General features: G+C 35.7%; 1 protein-coding gene across 1 annotated transcript; it reads right to left on the bottom strand.

Annotated features, from left to right (window-relative positions):
* Window positions 1-4,231: 4,231 nt before the first annotated feature.
* On the bottom strand, window positions 4,232-15,455 carry LOC107283339 (vomeronasal type-2 receptor 26-like). The gene is made up of 5 exons (XM_015811231.1): window positions 15,259-15,455; window positions 14,373-14,664; window positions 7,794-8,657; window positions 5,261-5,387; window positions 4,232-5,134 (listed from the first exon to the last, which is right to left on the bottom strand). The coding sequence occupies exons 1-5, from the start codon at window positions 15,453-15,455 to the stop codon at window positions 4,236-4,238; spliced, it is 2,379 nt and encodes a 792-aa protein (XP_015666717.1). The 3' UTR covers window positions 4,232-4,235.
* Between the last annotated feature and the right edge of the window lie 4,723 nt (window positions 15,456-20,178).

Below are 20,178 nucleotides of genomic sequence, written 5' to 3'. Positions count from 1 at the left end.
TGGGGAAGCGGTCCGGAAGTCCATCCTCAGGAGTGCATGATCTGACCATGACAAGGGCTCTATGACTATCTCCCCCGTTTCCAGATCATTTTGCCACTGGCCAGAGACAAAAATCAGATCCAGTGTGTGACCTCCTATGTGAGTGGGTGCATGAACTAATTGGGTCATTAGATATAAAGCCTACATTTATGCTGAAACACCTTTTACTCATTTCAGCAATTTTGGGGGAATTGGCTAAGATTATAAAAAGGTAAAAAAAAAATCTTTACATGGTATTTCATAAGATTTTACACAAGAAAGTTCCTTAAACTTCAATTTATACCAACATGTCCCATATATCAGCAAGAGAATTCAGCACAATATACACTTTGTGTGCTTCTGGAAACCCCATTCCTTGCTCTTCTAATTCAAAGAAGATTTTTCTTATGAACTGGAGGTGATCCAACCAACTTTCTCCAGACTGTAGCCTTGCTCTATAGTTTTCTTATGACAGTTACTTTACAACTTGTCTCTCTTACATAAATTCTGTGTAAGACAAGCCAGTATTCTCTAGCAGATTAGTTAGCCCATGCACATGCATTAGCTGACTATCTTCCAAGCACAAAATTATGCTGGCTAGTTCTTTTTCATTTTGCTTTTTCTCTTTGTCACCAAGACGTGCTGGAGGATATTTTACACAAATCCTCCCTCTGCAGAAACATTCTCATTTTTAAGCTCCATGAGAGAAAATTAGACTCACTAAGATGAGACAAAGAAAAACCTCTTCCAATTCGTGTAACAGATAGCATTGTGCTGTGTACACAAGCTAATTGTCCTCAACCTTCCTTGGGCTCATGAAAAATCTTTCACTATCTCATCAGACTATCCTTACTCTTGAGAGAAATTTACTCCTGCTACTTCTGGGCACATCTGTGCTGATAACATGTTAAGGAATTGTGTAGCAACTGTCCAGATGAAATTGGAGACACTAAGACAAACTTTTTATATATATTATATTTAACATTTAAATTTATAACAGTCTTTGTCATCAACCAGAAAAAAAGAACACAAGATAGTCAGGAACACAAGACTATCATGAGGTAAATTAAATAGTATACAGAACACACAGAAGAAAAAGGTGGGAAAAAAGGGAAATACCCCCTTTATATTTAAGGCAACCAAGCATAGCATAGATTTCCTCATGCATGAGTCAGCACTCTCTAACTAATCTACCTCAACTGTGTCTTCTGGCCTATTACAGTATACATCAGGGGTGTCAAACTGCTGACCCACGGGCCAGATGTGTCATCTGGAAGCTGCACTCACCCCATTGCTGACAATGGCAAAACCATCCTGATACATTGTGCGACATCACATGACGTCGCGAGTTTGACATGTCTGGTGTACACTTTCCTGTTCCAGCTACTAAAGTCAATATCCTAAAATAGGGGTACTACTATTCTGTCCATGTGCTTCAATGCCCCCCCCTCAATTGAAACTGGGGAAACAGTACCTGATGGGGCTCCTAGGAGATCATCCATCTGTTGCCCCAGAAAATTGATTGAGCCGTTTCTGTGTCTTGATCCTGGTAATAAAGTACTGGGGTATCCTTTAATTGACATTGATTACTGTCTCTTATTGAGTATTATAGCTCTGCAGAACCAAGTCTACAGCACAGTTGTGGTCTCTATGTGAGGAAAGAACTGCTTCTTCATCCTTCCCAAAACATCTGGAAAATCTGTGTACTTAACAGGTATCTTAGCTTTTCCCTACTTGGGGCTTTCTGCCAGTTCCTGTAAAGGATCTGTTAATCTGCTGCTCGTATTTGGTTGATAAGATGGAGATGGAGCTGGAGTTCCAGCCTGGGATTTGAAGTTTCAGCCACCCTGATCTCAAGATGATCGGAAAGAGAAGGTGGCTGGTGACATACAGGGTTAGCAGTTCTGTATGATGGGCTATTGCTAGATATTGAAGTGCTTAGAATGACTGTAGGGATTTGTAAAGTTTAACCACTGCAAAATCTATAAAGTTGGTTCTTGCCCCAGAATCCACTAACCCTATAGTCCTTTATTCCAGTCCATGTGGTAGGTCAAGGGAACATAAAATTTCAACAATGTATCTTGATTTAGATGGGGTTGGTCTTTCTTTAATGTCTGAATATTCCCTTTTGTGAATTCTTGTGAGAGGGGATGCTCCAGTTTCCCTAGTTCTGGCCTCTGTGTTCAGCACAGTGGTCTCCCATGCCTTGTCTAAGAGGCCTTTCCCCTTTCTGGAGGCTCTGGTTAGGCAGATTCTCACTATATGCCCAGAATCTCCACAATAAAACAAACAAACAAACAAACAAAAAGTGCCAGGTCTCTAAACCTCTCTCTTTTTTCAGCAAAAGTGATCTATTTATTTCTCCTATTTGAATGGGCTCCTCTCCCCATGGCTCAGTCCTTGTCAGCAATAAGGGAGAGAAGGCTGAGTAGCTAAGCTGTGATGTCAGCTCTCCCTCTGACGTTCAAACTGGCTTTGAATAACTTCCAAGCATGAGTCGATGATAACAGAAAAATGGTACATTTGCTCCACTATCTGTTGATGTCCTTGCCTTATGAGTTCAGTGCCAATTGGTTCATTTAATCCACCTCTAAACTGAGCAATTATAGTTGGATCATTCTAGTTGAGGTTTTCCGTGATTAATTTGTTTCAATCAGAATAGAGCTGGAAGGGATCTTGGAGGTCTTCTAGTCCAGCCCCCTGCTCAAAAAGGAGACCCTATACCATTTCAGGCAAGTGACCGCCAGTCTCATCCTAAAAAGCTTCAGTGATGAAACACCCATAACTTCTGTCAGCCAGCTGTTCCATTGGTTAATTGTCTTCACACCTGGATTAGTTTCTATCCATTGTTTCTTGCCCTGCTCTCTGGTGCTTTGGAAAATAAGTTGACCCCCTCCTCTTAGTGGCAACCTCTCAAATACTGGAATATGAAATTCTAACAAAATGAAATTCAGTGATGAAATAAGTAAGGTTCTATATTTAGGCAAGAAAAACCAAATGCACAGGTATAATGTCATGGTTCCGATAGATGAGGCCAATTAAAAGAACTGTAAGACAAAGATTTCATAAAGAACATTTTATTCAGGAAACAAAGTATCAGCACTTACATAGTTGAACCCAAGACTAAAGTTCCCTCCCCCCTGATACAATGTAACAAGTTGCAATTCCCACTCAAGAAAGGCTATCATAAATCACATTCACCAATTAATCTGAAACGCGGGCTCTCCTCCCTACTTTTCAGTCTGCCAAAACTTTATCTAGAATTGACCTTGAAGCTCACCCAGCTGCAATTGTTTAGGCTAACTGAAAAAGCTCAAGCATTTTCCCCTTCCCACCTTCTACATCTGAGAATCCCAAACAACAGAAAAGCACAAAGAAAGCAAAAGGTAAAATGGCTGCAATTTCTTAATTGTCACAGTGTTGACATATAGTATAGGTGGTATCTTGCTCAATAGTAGTCACTATGAGAGGGATCTTGGAGTCCTAGTGGACAATCACTTAAATATGAGCCAGCAGTGTGCTGCAGCTGTCAAAAAAGCAAACACAATGCTAGGTTGTATTAACAGAGGGATAGAATCAAGATCGGTAGAGTGTTGAAAGGGACAAATGGTTGTATTCAACAGTCTTAGAAAATGTAGCACACCAAGTACTTCTTTTAGAATGGGCAAATATAATAAACATTGTTTGTAAGAATAGTCCTCCACAAAACTCTTTTGGCAGAAACAAAAATTCTACATATTTCTTTTAGACAGCAGTCTTTCTTTTTTCTCAGCATTTTTCCTAGCAATAAAGATCACATGGGGCACTAATTCCTCTTTATTTATTTATTTATTTATTTATTTATTATTTATTTTATTATTTAGATTTATATCCCGCCCTTCTCCTCGTAGGACTCAGGGCGGCTGACAATCAATTAAAATACATAAATAACAATACAGGTTTAAAATTAATTAAAAGAAATATTAAAGATTGTCCAATTTAAAATATTGATTAAAACCCCTCTAAAAATTACCCGAGGCCAGTCCTGCAAGCTGGAATAACCAAGTCTTGAGGGCGCGGCGAAAGGAAGGGAGATCAGGGATAACCTTTATGAGTTGCTCTCTGTGATTTAGGTCAGGCTGGAAAACAATAATGTTAAACGTTTATATATATATAATGTAATCATTCTATTCTTTTTTGTGAGCAATCTTTCCTTTTAAGAAAGTTCACTTAGGGTACTACTTTCTCTTGGTCAGTTGCTCCCTGTGGTTGAGATCAGGCCGGAAAACAATGATGTAGCATTTTGGCAAAAATATGCATCCCAGTAATGCAGCACCGGAGGACAAGATGGAGAAGACCTCTACAGCTACCAGGGTTTTTCCTTTTGTGCTCAGATAGGCTGGAAAGAAGGAGACCCACACACTGCAGAAGGCCAATATGCTGAAGGTGATGAACTTGGCTTCATTAAAACTATCAGGTAATTTACGGGCAAGAAAAGCCATAATAAAGCTGGCAATGGCCAAGATACCCATGTAGCCCAAGATACAATAAAAGAAGAAAGCTGACCCATCATTGCACTGTAAAATCATTTCTTGGAATTCTGAGTACATATTCAACTCAGGGAATGGGGGAGATGTCGACAACCAAATAATACAAATCAATACTTGGAAGAGAGAACAGGAAAGGACAGTACAAAAAGCCAATCTTTTCCCCACCCATCTCCTCATCTGAGATCCTGGTTTAGTTGCCATGAAAGCAACAACTACAGTGATGGTTTTGGCCAATACACTAGAAATGGCCACAGAGAAGGTGATACCAAAAGTTGATTGTCGGAGAAGGCAAGTCACTTTGCCAGGCTGGCTGAGGAAGAAAAAAGAGGAGAGAAAACAGAGCTGAAGAGAGACAAGTAGTATATAGGTGAGAAACCGGTTGTTGGCTTTGACAATGGGAGTCTCCCTGTGTTTAATAAATGTTCCAAGTACCCAAGATGTCAAGAAGAAGAAACAAAGAGCTGCTGAGGCTAAACCAATTCCTAAGGTTTCTTCAAATGTTAGAAAGACCAGTAGTTTCAGGATACATCCATTCTTTTCTTTATTTGGATAATGATCTTCTGAACATTCAAAACAGTCATCCATATCTGGAAAAAAAATCAAGGATACTTTTTTATCTAGGCATTCCATATTACTGAAAATCACCTTATTAATTTTATGCATCCAAGTAGTATATTAAATTCTAATGAAAATTGGAAGAATTCCTACCCTACCATTTTGATTTGAAATCTTCCCTTCTGAACATGGAACACAGTCATAACAGCAGAACTGATCCCCCTCAATCCCTTTCTTCCAGGATCCAGGGAGACAAGGGTCATTGCATTGAGAAAGTGGAAGAACCTGGTGATAAACAAAAATATGTTTTGAAAAGGAGGGTTTTTAAAACAGTTTCTGAATTTTCTCCTTTATGGAGTGAAATGATTATTGGTTTTCCAAAAGGATTCTGAATTTAACAACTTCATCAACAGTTTAAAAAGATATATAAATTGCAATGATGTACAAAAGGTCCTTTTTGAAGGGCAGTATGAGTAAATAATTACACATGTTGACAATCTAATGGAAAAGTGGCCACTCTTGTGATTTCAAATGGAAATACAAATCAAATATGCAAACATGGGTTTTAATATCATTTTGTCAATTTGAGGAATGCTTGATCATCAAAAACATTTGAAAAGAATTTGACACTGCTTATTTTTTAAAAATCAGAAATCAGATTTTTAAATATATTATGTTATCTTTGATTACAATAATTCAAAACCTGGTTAAAAGTTGGGTTCCAGATAATCACATCTTCATCAATGAATAATTCCTTCCCCTTTGGAACCAGGAGATCCATCTTTCCAACTCTAACTCTCTGAAAGGATCTGTTTGGAAAAGTGATCAAGTTGGTGATGTCGAATCCACCTGTTGCTTTCCCTTTCTCATTCAGGAACACTCTCTCCCCAGCTGAATTGTTAAAAGAAATGCCTTGAAGAAATGAATGGAGCTACTTGAAAGAGAAAAGAAGAAAACGGAAATTGAAAGCAATATAGCAGAGGAGAGAACAACGTATTCAAGTTTCATGCACTTATTCTTCCCATTCCAATAACTATTATTAAATTTCTATACTTAGAAATGTTGTAGTCAATATTGCATGGAAATGTACATGTCCACTCTATTATTTATTTAATATTATTTTAAGAAAACATAAGAATGAATTGAAGCAGAATAAAAAAATAGGCTTTTGGAATTATGTAACTTTCTTCAGTTATGTTTTAGGTCCACTGTTTAAACAACTAATTTAAGATTTAGGTAGACCTCGACTTATGACCACAATTGAGTCCAAAATTTATGTTGCTGAGAAATTTGTTAAGTTTTGCCCCATTTTATAACTTTTCTTGTTACGTTTCTTAAGTGAATCACTGTAGTTGTTAATTTAGTAACACTATTGTTAGTTGAATCTGGCTTTCCCATTGACATTGCTTGCCAAAAAGTCACAAAAAGTGACCACATGAACTCAGGACATTGCAATGGTCATAAATACAAATCAGTTGAAAAGCATCTGAGTTTTGATCACATGAGCATGGAGATGCTGCAGCAGTCATAATAGTGAAAAATGGTCATAAGTCACTATTTCAGTTTTGTTGTAACTTCAAACAGTCACTAAATGAACTGTTGTAAGTTGAGGACTATCTGTAGTTCATATCTAATCTTTCCTCATTGGTATAAAGCTGTTTGAGAATCTGAAGTCTGACTAATTTCCTTGAGCCAGATTTAGAATCAGAGACTCAAGATTTCTTTGATAGATAAATGAGAAGTAGAGACTATTGTTTCATGTGGATGTAACATCTAAGATGGACCACCACTTCATTCGTCTCAATCTCTGATAGTGACAGAGATTTAATTATCACTTATTGTACAAGCTATGGTAACTCCTACCGACATCTAAACCATGATTTTTATAACAGCTTCTGGATAATCTGAATAGCAATAACTGAAAGACAGAATAACAACAGAAACCAATTTTTTCTGTATCTAATTCATACAGCACAATATAAAAGAAGGGACCTTGGAGGTCTTTTAGTACAACACCCTGTTTAAGCAGGAAACCCTATACCAGTAGTGGCGAACCTATGGCATGGGTGCCAGAGGCAGCACTCGGAGCCCTCTCTGTGGGCACACATGCCGTTGCCCCAGCCCCGCCTCCCTCCGTGATTCCCTCCTTTCTAGCAGCCCCCCTGAAGGAGAGTTGCCCCCGAGCGTGGCCCACATGGAGCAGCACAGCCAAGGACATGGCAGCCAGGCAGCGTAGACAAGACTTTGCCCTCACACCCCATCATGCAGTTGATGCTGCAGGGTGCAGGCAGAGGGTGTGGCCGCCATAGTGCTGCTGGGCTGCCTGGTGATCTGCGGCGGGCCCTGGAGGCGGTGAATGGTCATGTGGGCAGGTGGGGCGGGGGATGGGGGGCACAGCAGGGGCGGGGTCAGTTTTTGGGCACTCAGTCTCTAAAAGGTTCACCATCACTGCCCTACAACATTTCACAAAAATGGCTATCCAATCTCTACATAAAAAGCTCCAATTATGGAGCACCTAAAATTTCTTAGGGCAAGTTTTTCCACTAATTGTTCTCACTGTCAAGTTGTTTCTCATACTTAAGTTGATTCAACATGCAGAAAATATTAAGACATTCCAAACTGGATTCAAAGGATAATTGTACATCAATCTGTTCATGGAAATAAAAGAAGTGTCCTATGCAAAGGGAATACCTGCCAAGACTGCAGATTTGGAAGATCATGTTTTTTACCCATCATAGTTTTCTTCCTAGGGAACCCCAACAAGTATAGAGCCTGCAAAGCATGAGCCACAGCATAAACAGCATTATAGATACTGTAGCTTTGTCCAGTCATTTCCATTTCAAATACAGGTGCAGGAAGATCCTCCAGCTTCATTTTCCCATTGCATTTCCTACTCTGCATTTCTTGTAACTCTAGTTTTGAAAATGAACAATCAAATGATTGTTCCCAAACATCATGTTGAAACCCATCTCTGTCATCTGAAAGAGGATTTATGGTCTGAAGAAATTCCTTAAAGCCTACAACTGATGTTGAGTGAACAGTGAAGGAAATGGCCCCATGGAACATCTGGAGATCCCATGTGATCTGAATGCCTGCTAGTACAAAATCAATCTGTGCAGTCATGATCCACACCTTTCTAAATAATGCAGTTTCCTTGCTTTCAGGATCTACTATAAATGTTACAATTCTTAGCCATATAATTGTCCAGGACTCTCCATAAACAAGAAATGCATTGGCTTTGCTATTCAACATATTAATGGAAATAATTGAGATTGTTTGATAAAGTTCTGGGAAGCCTTCCAAGTGGAGTTGTTGAGCAAGCCTTTCTATAAATGATGAGCAGATTCCGTTCTCTGAAAGTAAAGGCTGCATTTTCTGTAAGAAATTTTCTCCATTGTTGTTATCAACAGAAAATATCCCAATCCACGTCCACCTGAAATGGTGAAGCAGTTGGATAATTCCAATGTACTGATGGTCCTCTTTGGGGACCATGAAATAAAGTGAGGAGAATTTACTGGTCGGCAATTCCTTTTGGGCTAATGAGCCATATGTCAGCTAAAAGAAAGTCCAGTAGTATTCTGTTGAGTCTTTAGATTAAATATATTTTTTCTTGTCTAGTTTCCATATAAAATATATCCAAGGAACATTTACCCCCCTAGCATTCTATTAAGAAACAAATTTCTTGGAAATATTTCAAATTTATGTACTATATCAATTGATTTAATAGATGCTTCAAATCTTTTTTTTTTAAAAAAATGTTTTATTGATTATTTTAACATAGTCACCTTAATATTTGGTAAACTGTGTGTTGTCTGAGTTTACATTTAAAAAACATTAATTAACAGTTGGTTTCTATAATCCATAATCCACATAATAACTTTACTTGGTTTCCTCTTTTTCCCATAATGTTCTCTTTTACCAACCTTAAGTTAATACAATTCTTGTTGTTTTGGTAAGTAACAATTAACTATAAAAAAAATTCTAATATTTCTACAGATAATAATCATATCAATATAATATTTCTTTTCTATCTAGTCATTCTGGTTGCCTTATCATAGATCCTGTTTAGAGTTATTGTTTACATTTTCCCCACAATGTTCAAAACATTCTTACTGGTTAAGATTTTTTCAAAGTTAATTACATTTAAATATTTAAGTCTATTTTTTCTCATATAAGCCATCCCAATACTTTTACCTTTCTTAAGGAATAAATAAGACTAAAAAAAAGAAAAAAGAAGAATAAGAATAAAGAAAAATAAAAGGATAGTATGCTACTTAAAATCCATGTTTCCTATAAGCTAATATATATTTATTTCCATTTTTTTCCATAATTAAAAATATATTTAATCTTTAAATATTCCATTTAACAAATCTAGTCCTATAGTCTTTTAACTCTTATTCAAAACATTTTTTAATCTATTGTAATTTTCTTAAAGTCAATCACATTTAAATATCTAAAACATTTCCTTTATATAAGCCATTCCAACTCTTTTATATTACTCATATCAAGAAATAAAATAAGAAGAAAGAAGAAAGAAGAAATAGAAAGTACTATATTACGTGAGGGGCTATTCCCTCTTAAAATAAAATTCATATCCAAAATCTTTCTATTTCTTTAACCATATTCAAACAGGTGTTTCTTTTTTAAATATTCTCTCTGATAGGTCCCATCGTCTATTTTCTTAATTTTCACTTTAGCCCTTTTATTTTGCCCAGTATCTATCTTAATGAATATGTTCTGCTGAATCAAAGAATCTTTCTATATTCTTGTAAGTGTTACTGTAGATATAAAAGGTAAGTCAAGTACAATATCTTTGTAAGAGGCATTTGGCCATTCATATATGTTGAAAATCTTTTTCTTTCTTTTTCACTCTGTTTCTCTTATCATTTTTGTCTCTCTTCAGTTCTAGTGGTTTTCCTGACATCTTTGCAGTCCATTTTGTCCAATCTTTTTTCTTATCATCAAATTTGTTTTGTAGTATTAAAGTATAAGTTGTCTTTTCCAAATCCAGTATTTCTTGTACATTTTTTTCCACTTGGGTTAAATCATACTTCTTTGTTTTGTTAGGTTCCATCTTTAAGTCTCTATCCTCAAATTTGTATTCAGTTATCTGTTTTATCTGTTTCTTCTCTATTGTTGTTTTCTGGGATTTTTTGTTGTTGTAAAGTTAAATTGGAGATGAATTGGTTTATATTTTCAAAGTTATTTTGGATTTCTTTGTGGTTTGAAATCATTGTTGTTTGAATTAGTTGCAACATATCATATGTCTCCTCTTGAAAGGTATTTATTTTTTCTTGATAAGTTATTTCTATTCTTTCTGATTTTCCATGATGACCAATAATCCAAGTTTTCTTTTCTCTGCAAATAGCTTTGGAGTCAGAGTTAAGTAAATACTTATAATCCAGAAAGTTCAAAAATGTTTTTTTTGTTCCCTAACATTTATAAGTCTCTCTTTGTCTGCAGCCCAGATTGTTTTCTTTTATGTCACAGCTGTTCTCTATTGTTAGAGCTTTGAAGGTCAAAAGTAGAAATTAGTTTTTTTCAGATTTTGCCATGTCCTGTATGAAAGCCATAGGTGTCATAGTTTTTATCCACCACTAGATGTCAGCACCAGTTTATTTTTCAAATTTTCAAAACGAACAAATTGCCTTTAAAATGAGAATCTTAACCATTCAGCAATTTCAAACAATTTATAGTCATTTCATTTCATTTCAATATGTTTTAGTCCTCCATAAAGGTTTAATTCACTGCTTCCATTAGTAAAAGGGTGGAGCAAAGATCCCCTTCCTTTACTTTTGGAGGTTTTTTGCTTCTTTGGATTTTTTTTCTTCAGGAAAGTTGATAAGTAGGATAGAGAAAATCGATGTTTTTACCCAGATTCAAATGCGCTGTTTACAATCAGCTTAAAATAGTGTTTTTGACTTCGGTTGCTTGTAGCTTGGGCTAGACTCTGAAGTTAGGCTAGCCTTTCTCCTGTTAGTTTCTGGAAGACTTTTTCCTGGACCGATCAGGTCAACAGACATCTCTCTATGGTCCCCTGGACTTCCTTCCGTCTTTGCCACCTCTTCGTGGCGGCTTCTGGCCCATTTAGGGTCCCCTAACAGGAAGAAATTCAACCGAAAGACACAGAGCCCTGAACCCCTCAACTGCTGCATTACTGTGCAGGACCAGAAGTTGAAGCTGTTCAAATCTTCTTGCAGGGCTGAATTTCTGTGGAACCTCACTTCCTTTTTTATAGATATTTTATTAGGTTTTTATAATTACAAGTTTTTAGTGCTTAGTAAACAATGTGTTGTCTGGGTCCAGATATTTAATATTATTATTATTATTATTATTATTATTATTATTATTATTATTATTATTATTATTATTATTATTATTATTATTATTATTATTATTATTATTATTATTATTAATAATAATAATAATAATAATAATAATAATAATAATATGCTGAAGAAACAGTAGACCACCTGGTAAGCTGCTTCAAGAAGATCACACAGACTGACTACAAGCAATGGCATGACAAAGTAGCAACAATGGTGCATTGGAAGATCTGCAAGAAATATCATTTACCTGTAAGCAAGAACTGGTGGGATCATAAAATAGAAAAAGTCATAGAAAATGATAAAATTAAACTACTCTGGGACTTCAGAGTTCAAACAGACAAGCACCTGCAACATAACACCCTGGACTTAACAATTGTTAATAAGAAAGACAAAAAAGTCTGGATAGTGGACGTGGCAGTGCCTGGAGACAACAGAATAGACGAGAAAGAACTGGAGAAGATAACAAAATACAAAGACCTACAAATAGAAATAGAAAGACTGTGGCAAAAGCAAGCAAGGGTAGTACCAATAGTAATAGGTCCCTTGGGTGCAATCCCAAAATAACTGGAGTACCACTTGAACACCATTGGCATTGACAAATTCACCATTAGTCAATTGCAAAAGGCAGCCTTACTAGGAACTGCTTCCATCCTGCGACAATATCTGTAATACCATCAAACATCCCATCTGCCTATCCCAGGTCCTTGGTAAGGACTCGATAGGTAGACAAAAATGCCAAATCTAATGTGAACATCTGGCTGACTGTGTGATGATCAATAACAACAACAACAACAACAACAACAACAACAACAATAATAATAATAATAATAATAATAATAATAATAATAACTTCTTCAATATAAGTCTGTTTAATATTACACAATCCAGTGTTTTTTCCTGATCCTCCTTTCTTCCCACATTGTTTTCATTTTCCCAACACTGTGCAAATACAGTTCTTGCTACTATTAAAACATACAAAATTAAGTATACACATCCTCATCATGTTTTTCTAATGTAATACAGACAATATCAGTTTATAACCTCTTTTCTAACCAGTTTATATTTCAATTGTATTTGCAATTAAAATCTCTTTATTAAATCAATATCCTGTTTTTCAAGCTTTTATTTAAGTTTAATTTCCCATCAGTATTCGAGATATTAGTTATGATTTTCTCAAAATTAGTTATATTTGTGTAGCTAAGAATTTCATTTATAGAAGCCATCCTAGTGTTTTCATATTTCCCATGTCAAAATTGTGCTATTCTAATTATAAACCATGTCTTTCTTATTGTAAAAATCTATTTATATCCAAGGGTTATTTATTCTTTGAAGCATATTCAAACAAATATTTAATCATATAATGCCCCCTCTGGTAAGTCAGATCTTCTGTTTTTTAAGTCTAACTCTAGCATTTTTCCTTTGCCAAATACATTTCAAGGCCAAGGCAATTAAATCGCCAAAGGATCTTTCCTTTATTTTTGTGGGTGCTGCTTTGAATGTGAAAGACAATTTAAGTAGGGTGTTTTTGAGAGGGAATTCTGCCCATTTATATTCCTTAAACAACTCCCACTTTCCTTCTCCCTCAACTTCTCTTTTCATTTTTTGTCTCCCAATTTCTGGCATTTCCCCTAACAGCTCTATAGTCCATTTTTAAAGATCTTCTTCCTTGTCCTCTGGTATATCTTGAAGACCTAAGAGATAGAGTGCCTCTTCCATTTCCATTTTTGTAGCTAAGTCTTGCAAGGTTTTATTTTTCTGTGCCAGTTTGTATTTCCCTTCTTTTATATCTTACATCTTTGGATCAATTTCCTCTAATTCATCTTCTGTTTTCTGAATTATTTGTTCATACTTTGTGGTAGTTTTGGGGATGCTTTCTAGTTGTAAGTTTAAATTAGCGATTTGCTCATTTATGTTAACTAAATTGTCTTTAATCTCCTAGGTTGGACTAGATGACCTCCAAGGTCTCTTCCAACTTTATTATTATTATTATTATTATTATAGTTTCTTCTTGTATGTTCTTTATGTGAGACAATTGTTTGGTAAATCGATTGCAACATAGAATATATTTTCTTCTGGAAAGTATTTGTGTTTTCTTGAGCATCTCTCCTGCAGATCCTTGGTAACCCTGGCTGGGAGCTTCAAATAGAAATGTTGGGTATGTTTTCTTACCACTTTTAGCTAGATATGAATTATCCATTTTATTTCCCCTTCCAGATATTCTGTCAACACTGTTGTGATCTCCAAGGACTAGTCTAATCTAATATCACCAATCTTAATGTCAATAGAAGAAAGTCTCATCTAGTTCTTCTGGTCTTTATATATAGCCTTTATAATCTAATAGATTCTAGGATATAAGTCCAGAATTAAAAGCAGTGTTTTGTAACAGTCCTTCTGTTCAGGTGTCCAAGAATTGTCAGTCAAGCAGAATTTGCAATCCACAATATTCAAAGTGTTCAAAATGATTAACAAACCTTAAAACAATCCAAAAGTCCCTCCCAGATAAACATAGCCAAAAGTCAGATTTTTCTTTCTCTTCAAATAGTTTTTAAGATTAAAAGTCAGAGCTCAGTAGATGTTTATAATCCAAGAAGGTCAAGGTAGTAAGTATACCAAAATATTTTTCTCTATTTGCCAGCTGTTCTCTGTTAAGCTAAGAGTCACCAAACCACAAAGAAGCTAGCTTGTTATCTATTTCTAGGTGTTTTGCCAGGTCAGCATCATACTATATCAATTGATTTTATAGAAGCTGTTCCAATGGCATGTCTATGGATCCTCACTTCCTGTATCTGGCATTGCAGTTTCAGAAAAGAATGCTAAGTAATAGACCTTAAACCATGCAGAGGATCTTAACAGAAACCTAAGCCTAATCTTTGATGCCCATTAATGAATCCATAACAACAATAAAATAAAGAATTTTCATCTCAACTCCTTCAGAACTTACTTGTGGAATCTTGAAGAATCCTATAATTTCAGCTATATAAGATGATGTGACAAAATCCAATCCCCCAATGATAGCCATGAGATTCTTCTGGCTATCACATTTGTAATTAGGGACAAATTCCTGGGATTTGAAAAGCAGGTCCAGAGTGGTACGATAGGTCATCCTTGAATTGTAGTAACTGTCATAGATGTGGAACCCAAGAGTGACATTAGGTAAGATCTGGGAGTCCTCATTGACCTCCTTCACAGCAAAGGCCAAGGCAAGAATGTGCTGGTAGAACTTAGTTATTACACTGCAAATGATTTAAATACCCCAGTTGAAAAAGGAAATTGACCATTCTCATAAAGTGCATCATTTCTACATGAATAACAAACATTTATTTCTACAATAAGAGTAGGAAAGTAATAGATTTTCTAAAATGTTGAATAATTTGTACAAACTTCAATTTTGCTTTTTCCACATAATTGCATAATTTTCAACAAATATCTGTTACAAGAAATAAAAATAGTGTTTTTTTTCATGGAACCACATTTATTTTCAAGCATTTTTTCCCCATAAAATACAATATGAACAATTCCAGCTTGTATCAGTCATTTATTGTATATATGTTTTGTTAAGAATGGCAATACAGATTTTTTTTTAAAAAAAAAAATTACCTTAAGCTTACTAAATGTACTTCAAAAGATGTTTTGCACTAAAGTTTCATACATAATATTACAAATACTTTACCATAAAGAAAAGAAAATAGTTTATTCTCCCATAACCAGAAACATTTGAAAGAGAGGGAGACTTAGATTAGATATAAAGCCTACATTCAGGCTGAAAACCTTTTACTCTCATCAGCAATGTTGGGGAAATGGATTAAGATTAGAAATAAAATCCTTACCTTGGTAAGTCATAAGATGTTATACAAGGATGTTCATTAAAATTAATTCCATTAAGGTTGTAAAAGATGTGGGACACTATGCCACCAATGACAAGGTCACCAGGTTGGTACCACTCATGTGGGACAAGGAAAGCATCACTTGCAGGACAGCTCAGAGTCACTATTTTCTTCACCAGGAACACCAGGAGAAGCAACATCTTTACTCTTGAAAAATGTCTCTGTCTTTCATCCTATCCTACAGAAAAGGTTGTATTATCCCAATAGTTCATCCAGTGATTAATTCAAAATTTATATCTGAAAGTGCACCTAATTAGAAAAACCACCATTGGGTATTTGGAGATTCCACAAGAGAGCAAACTGGTGTCTTGAAGAGTATCAAGGTTTAAACAGATATTCTAGTAGAGGAGAATAGAGGGAGGAAACTTGTAGCAATGACTCTGACACACCATTATTATTATTATCCTTGTTCTAATCTCCCTGGGGTTCAAGATATGTTGATTGTTGTTGAATTGAAATATGTTTTTGCCTGTTGAAAAAAATATGGTGATTCCTGTAGGAGATAATTGCTTTGTTTTTGATGAGAGAATAAATGGCCGATGTTTAAATGCTTTTTAAAATACACAATTGCTAATAAAATGTACAAAGGTGAATTTGCAATACAAAATACATTTGATTTTTGAATTTGTTATTTTTTTTTACAATGAATGATAAATGCAGTTCACCTTTCTTTGCATAGCATTAAGTTGCATAAAGCTTTTGCCATTCCCTCACTTTCCTTTACATAGCATTAATATGCATACAGTAGATATTTTGGCATTCCCTCATTTTAAGAAGTTTTGTATGATTTCCTTCCATATCCCCCTAGAAGGGAGAGTCAAATCTCTATTTTTTCCACAATGTATAGGTTCTGTTACATTTTTAGTTAAGTTAACCATGAGCAGGCAATACATTTTTTTTAATTCTATTTGGAAATGGACATAGATCATATTGTGGGTTTGAAATCCTTTGTGGACCAATTCCAGCAGAAGGTTTAATTCCATAGTAAAATCTGTGGTCATCTACACCTCATAATTTCTAAAGAGAGGAAAGTTGTTCTCTCCTTTTTTTATTTCCTTCTCCCTTTTTCTCTCATCCCTTCTTCACTTGCATATCAGATTTCATTTTATTGTCATTGATGAACAAAACAGTAGTGAAAATTCCATAAATTAGCATGCAGGATTGCTGTCTTCACTGTAGATATTTAGTTGATGGAATGAATAAAGTAGAAAACAGGCAATGGAGCCTAACGTTGGTTTCTAATTTGTCTCTTTAGATAATCAACTTAATGACAGAAGCCAGAGTTTTGATTTACCATGTGAGAAATGCAGAGATTGAAAGCCCTCTTTCTCCTTAAATTTGGAAGAGGTTTCCTCTGAAAGTCACAAAAGGGTTGCTAACCAAAAATACGAGTACATCATAAGACCAAAGAATGATGTTAGTAAACATTAACAGCAAAAGACAATTTCTAGGACAATTTCACCCTTCGCTGCATCCATTCCATACTTTTTTGGTCCAAGTTGGCTGAAGTTTAATTTTATTTACCAGCTATTTCTCCCTTATTCCTTTCTCCCCAGATTTCTTTTTCCAGGTGAAACCAAACTACAATTTTCAATTACTTTTCATTTCTACTATATAACTTGTGAAGTGAGACGATTATCAAATAGAACTTGAAATTGTGGAAACAATGGCAGATGGAATATCTTCATCGGTCTTTGTGGCAAGGAGACTGTAGTTGTTACAGCAATTAAGACCATTGGTAGAAACCATCCTTAGTACTTCCTGAGATCTTTTAATATCATTTTTAAAAAATCTTTGTCCCTCAGTTTAGTTTTGCATACGAACTGAGGCAATTGCTGTGCTGCTTTAAATACATCAAGGATACCAGTAGTACAATCAAGCAAAAGGTACATAGATATGAAGTGAATTCTGGGATGTTTGAGGAAACTAGTCATGTGTTATATGTAAGAGAACAAAATATTAGGAGTAGCAATTTCCTACCTGCTTCCCAACATTAGTTTTATTTTCTGAAAAAAATAAGTGCCAATGAACCCACATAATTTAGAGAGCAATTGCAATAGGAAAGAAAGGAAAGAAACTTTCTCCTCTGACTCTTACTTTTCTTACAAAGTATGTTTGTGGGCTCAAAATGTCACCTTCTATGCACTTTATACTGATAAATAATGAATATTGAGATTTTTCCCATAGATCCAGATGTAGTCAAAAGAATGTGAAAACATTACATTTCCTACAGGTATTAGGACTGGGCAGTGGGTGGTCAGCTGATGGGTGGGTGGATGAGAGGGAGGGAGGAAGGAAGGGAGGGAGGGAGGAAGGAAGGTAGATTTTATCTAGATTCTTCTAATAAGTGCAAACTCTTCACTGAACCTAGCTTTCTAGGAGCTTATTTATACTTCGTTTTGGATCTTTACATTTTGTTCAAATTGTATATGTCTTAATTCATTTTTAAAAGATTTTGTTCAAATTGCATATGTCTAAATATGTTTTTAAATAATACTATGAAGTTCTTGAGTTTTTTCTTTTCTCTGATAGCCATGCCAAAATTTGAGTATGTAGTTTTAGAGAAAGTGACAATATGTTTTTCCCCCTGATGTATGTGAATTCTAATTTTTATTTCTCTTACTTCTTTAGGGTCGCTTTCAGATGTGCAACATATATATTCAGGGCCTGAAACTGTAGAACCAGGGCAAAATCTCAATTTGCTCTATAAAGTTATCTCCATCACTACTAGTGGCTATGCTTGGCATTGGGTCCATCAGTCTTCAGGGAAAGGCTTAGAATGAATTCCTGGAGTCTACTCCTATGATGGGGATAAATGGTTTTTATCTTGTCTTCAAAGCCACATCACCTTTGCTTCAGACAACTCCAAAAATGAGTTTTCCCTTCAATTGAACTCCTTGTCAGTTGCTGACACTGCAATGTATTAGTGTGCTAAAGACTCACATTGACAGATTTTGCCTGTACTTCTGAGCAAAAACAGGAAGCTGATTCTGATTGTGCATTTGTGTTCCAGATCAACATTGTGGACAATGTAATCATATGAGCTCTTGGTAGAATATATCTCCCAGAAGAGTACCAGAAAGACTGGACCTAGCCAAGAAGTGGAAATTCAGCATAAACTTTGAATAAAGGATGAGGAAGCAAGAATACATTTCATTTATTAGTTTTCCATATTATTACAATATGATAATTGGTTACAGTGGACCTAGATTAATAGAGAAAGAGTGAATTGTTATGATTCACCAGGACATTTTAAAAACAAAGTTAAATGTACAGCATTCATAAACTATGATATTGGGTTAAATTTATGCCCATAAAATGCTATTCATAATTTTTAGTATATTTATGCAGTGGTTTATAAATAGAAAATATAAATATCATGAAAGTAGCATGTTAAACATTGGAGATGCTTTGAGTCAATAACTGAAAAGTCCTAACAGAACATGAGAAATCAATTTTCTCAAAGTCTCTTGAAGTAGAGTGTTGAAAAGGACAAAGGGTTATATTCAACAATCTTGGAAAATGTGGAAAATGCAGCACCCCAAGTACTTCTTTTGGAATGGGCAACTATAAGGGATATCGCTACTAAGAATAATCCTCCACAAATCCTCCTTTGACAGAAATAAAACCTGAAGATGGAGGTTCGTTCTCCGAGCTTATGGATTGGTGTCCAAATGTTTCATTACCAGGCTTCAGTGGAATTTAGGGGATATTAGTGTCAGTGTTCTTCTGCTTATAAGGGCTTCATGTGGTCAGTAGGTCTTGTGATGGGGAGGTCACGTCAAGTGAAAGTCTTTTGATTGCTCTTGTGATAGGTAGGTCATATCAGGTGAGAGTTATTGGGAGGTAAAGTTGCATGGGTTGGTTGTGGGTTGGTGTGGTTGCTTTTTGGCTGTGCAGTAGATTTGAATTCTCAGGAGTTCATAGGCTGGTTTTAGGTTGATGTGTCAGTTGATGGAATTGCTTCTGGAGTGCCATGCTTCAATAAACTTGCATGCATGGCAGTTGATAATGTGGCCAATGATTCTTGTATTGCTCCAATTGAACTGGTGCTGTTCAGTGTCAGTGTGGGTAGAGATTATGGATTTGGGATCATGGCGATTGACTACCAGCTGGTATTCGTGGACTCTGGTTTCAACACTATTGCAGAAATAAAACTTATATATATTCCCTGTAGATAATAAGCAGTATTTCTATTCTTTTTTGTCAGCAATTTCTCCAACGAAGAACGATCACACGGGGTACTAATTTCTGTTTGTAAAAAGAGGATGGATGAGGCAGAAGCAAGAATATATTTTATTTCATTTCACTATATTTCTCATATTATTAATATCTGATAACTGGCTGCAGTGGAAATAGATTTATGGGTAGAGACTGAATAGTTATGACCCAGCAAGAAAGCCTTTTTGAAAATGCAGTTAAATATACAGGATTCACAAGCTCAACAAATTTTACATTTTAAAGAACATTAACAAATCCAAAGTTGATATCCTATGATATTGTGTTAAATATATGTTCATAAAATGGTAATCATTTTTTACTGTATTTATGTAACACTTTAGGAATTGATAGTATAAAAACTATGAACATGTCTCTGCAAACATTGGACATCATTTGAACCAATATCTGAAATATCCTAACAGGAACAAGAAAGGTAGATGACCACTTCCGGTTTGAGTTCCTGTGCCGATGGCGGCGTTCTCGTTCGCCGCCTGCTCCGAGGACGCGTAAAAGCCGCAGGAGCAGCGTCAAACAGCTGCTCCGCGGCTTGAATCCCCTTCCCGGGCAAAGGGGAGGGGAGAGAGCTTCCCAGATAGGGGTAGAACTACTGAGCTCCCACAGTTTTACAGCTGTGGGGGTGGA

This window comes from Protobothrops mucrosquamatus, unplaced genomic scaffold, assembly GCF_001527695.2.
Source record: "Protobothrops mucrosquamatus isolate PMUCROS unplaced genomic scaffold, P.Mucros_1.0 scaffold34, whole genome shotgun sequence".
Lineage (NCBI taxonomy): Eukaryota > Metazoa > Chordata > Lepidosauria > Squamata > Viperidae > Protobothrops > Protobothrops mucrosquamatus.
This window is presented reverse-complemented; position numbering and strand designations above follow the sequence as displayed.

Excerpts from the sequence above, each read along its gene's own strand:
- LOC107283339 (XM_015811231.1), bottom strand. The coding sequence starts at position 15,455 with ATGTTGCTTCTCCTGGTGTTCCTGGTGAAGAAAATAGTGACTCTGAGC. Across the intron at positions 14,665-15,258 it reads ACATCTTATGACTTACCAAG|TGTAATAACTAAGTTCTACC; the intron begins GTAAGGATTTTA and ends AATCATTTGCAG. Across the intron at positions 5,388-7,793 it reads CAAATCTGCAGTCTTGGCAG|GTTCTTCCACTTTCTCAATG; the intron begins GTATTCCCTTTG and ends GTTTATCACCAG.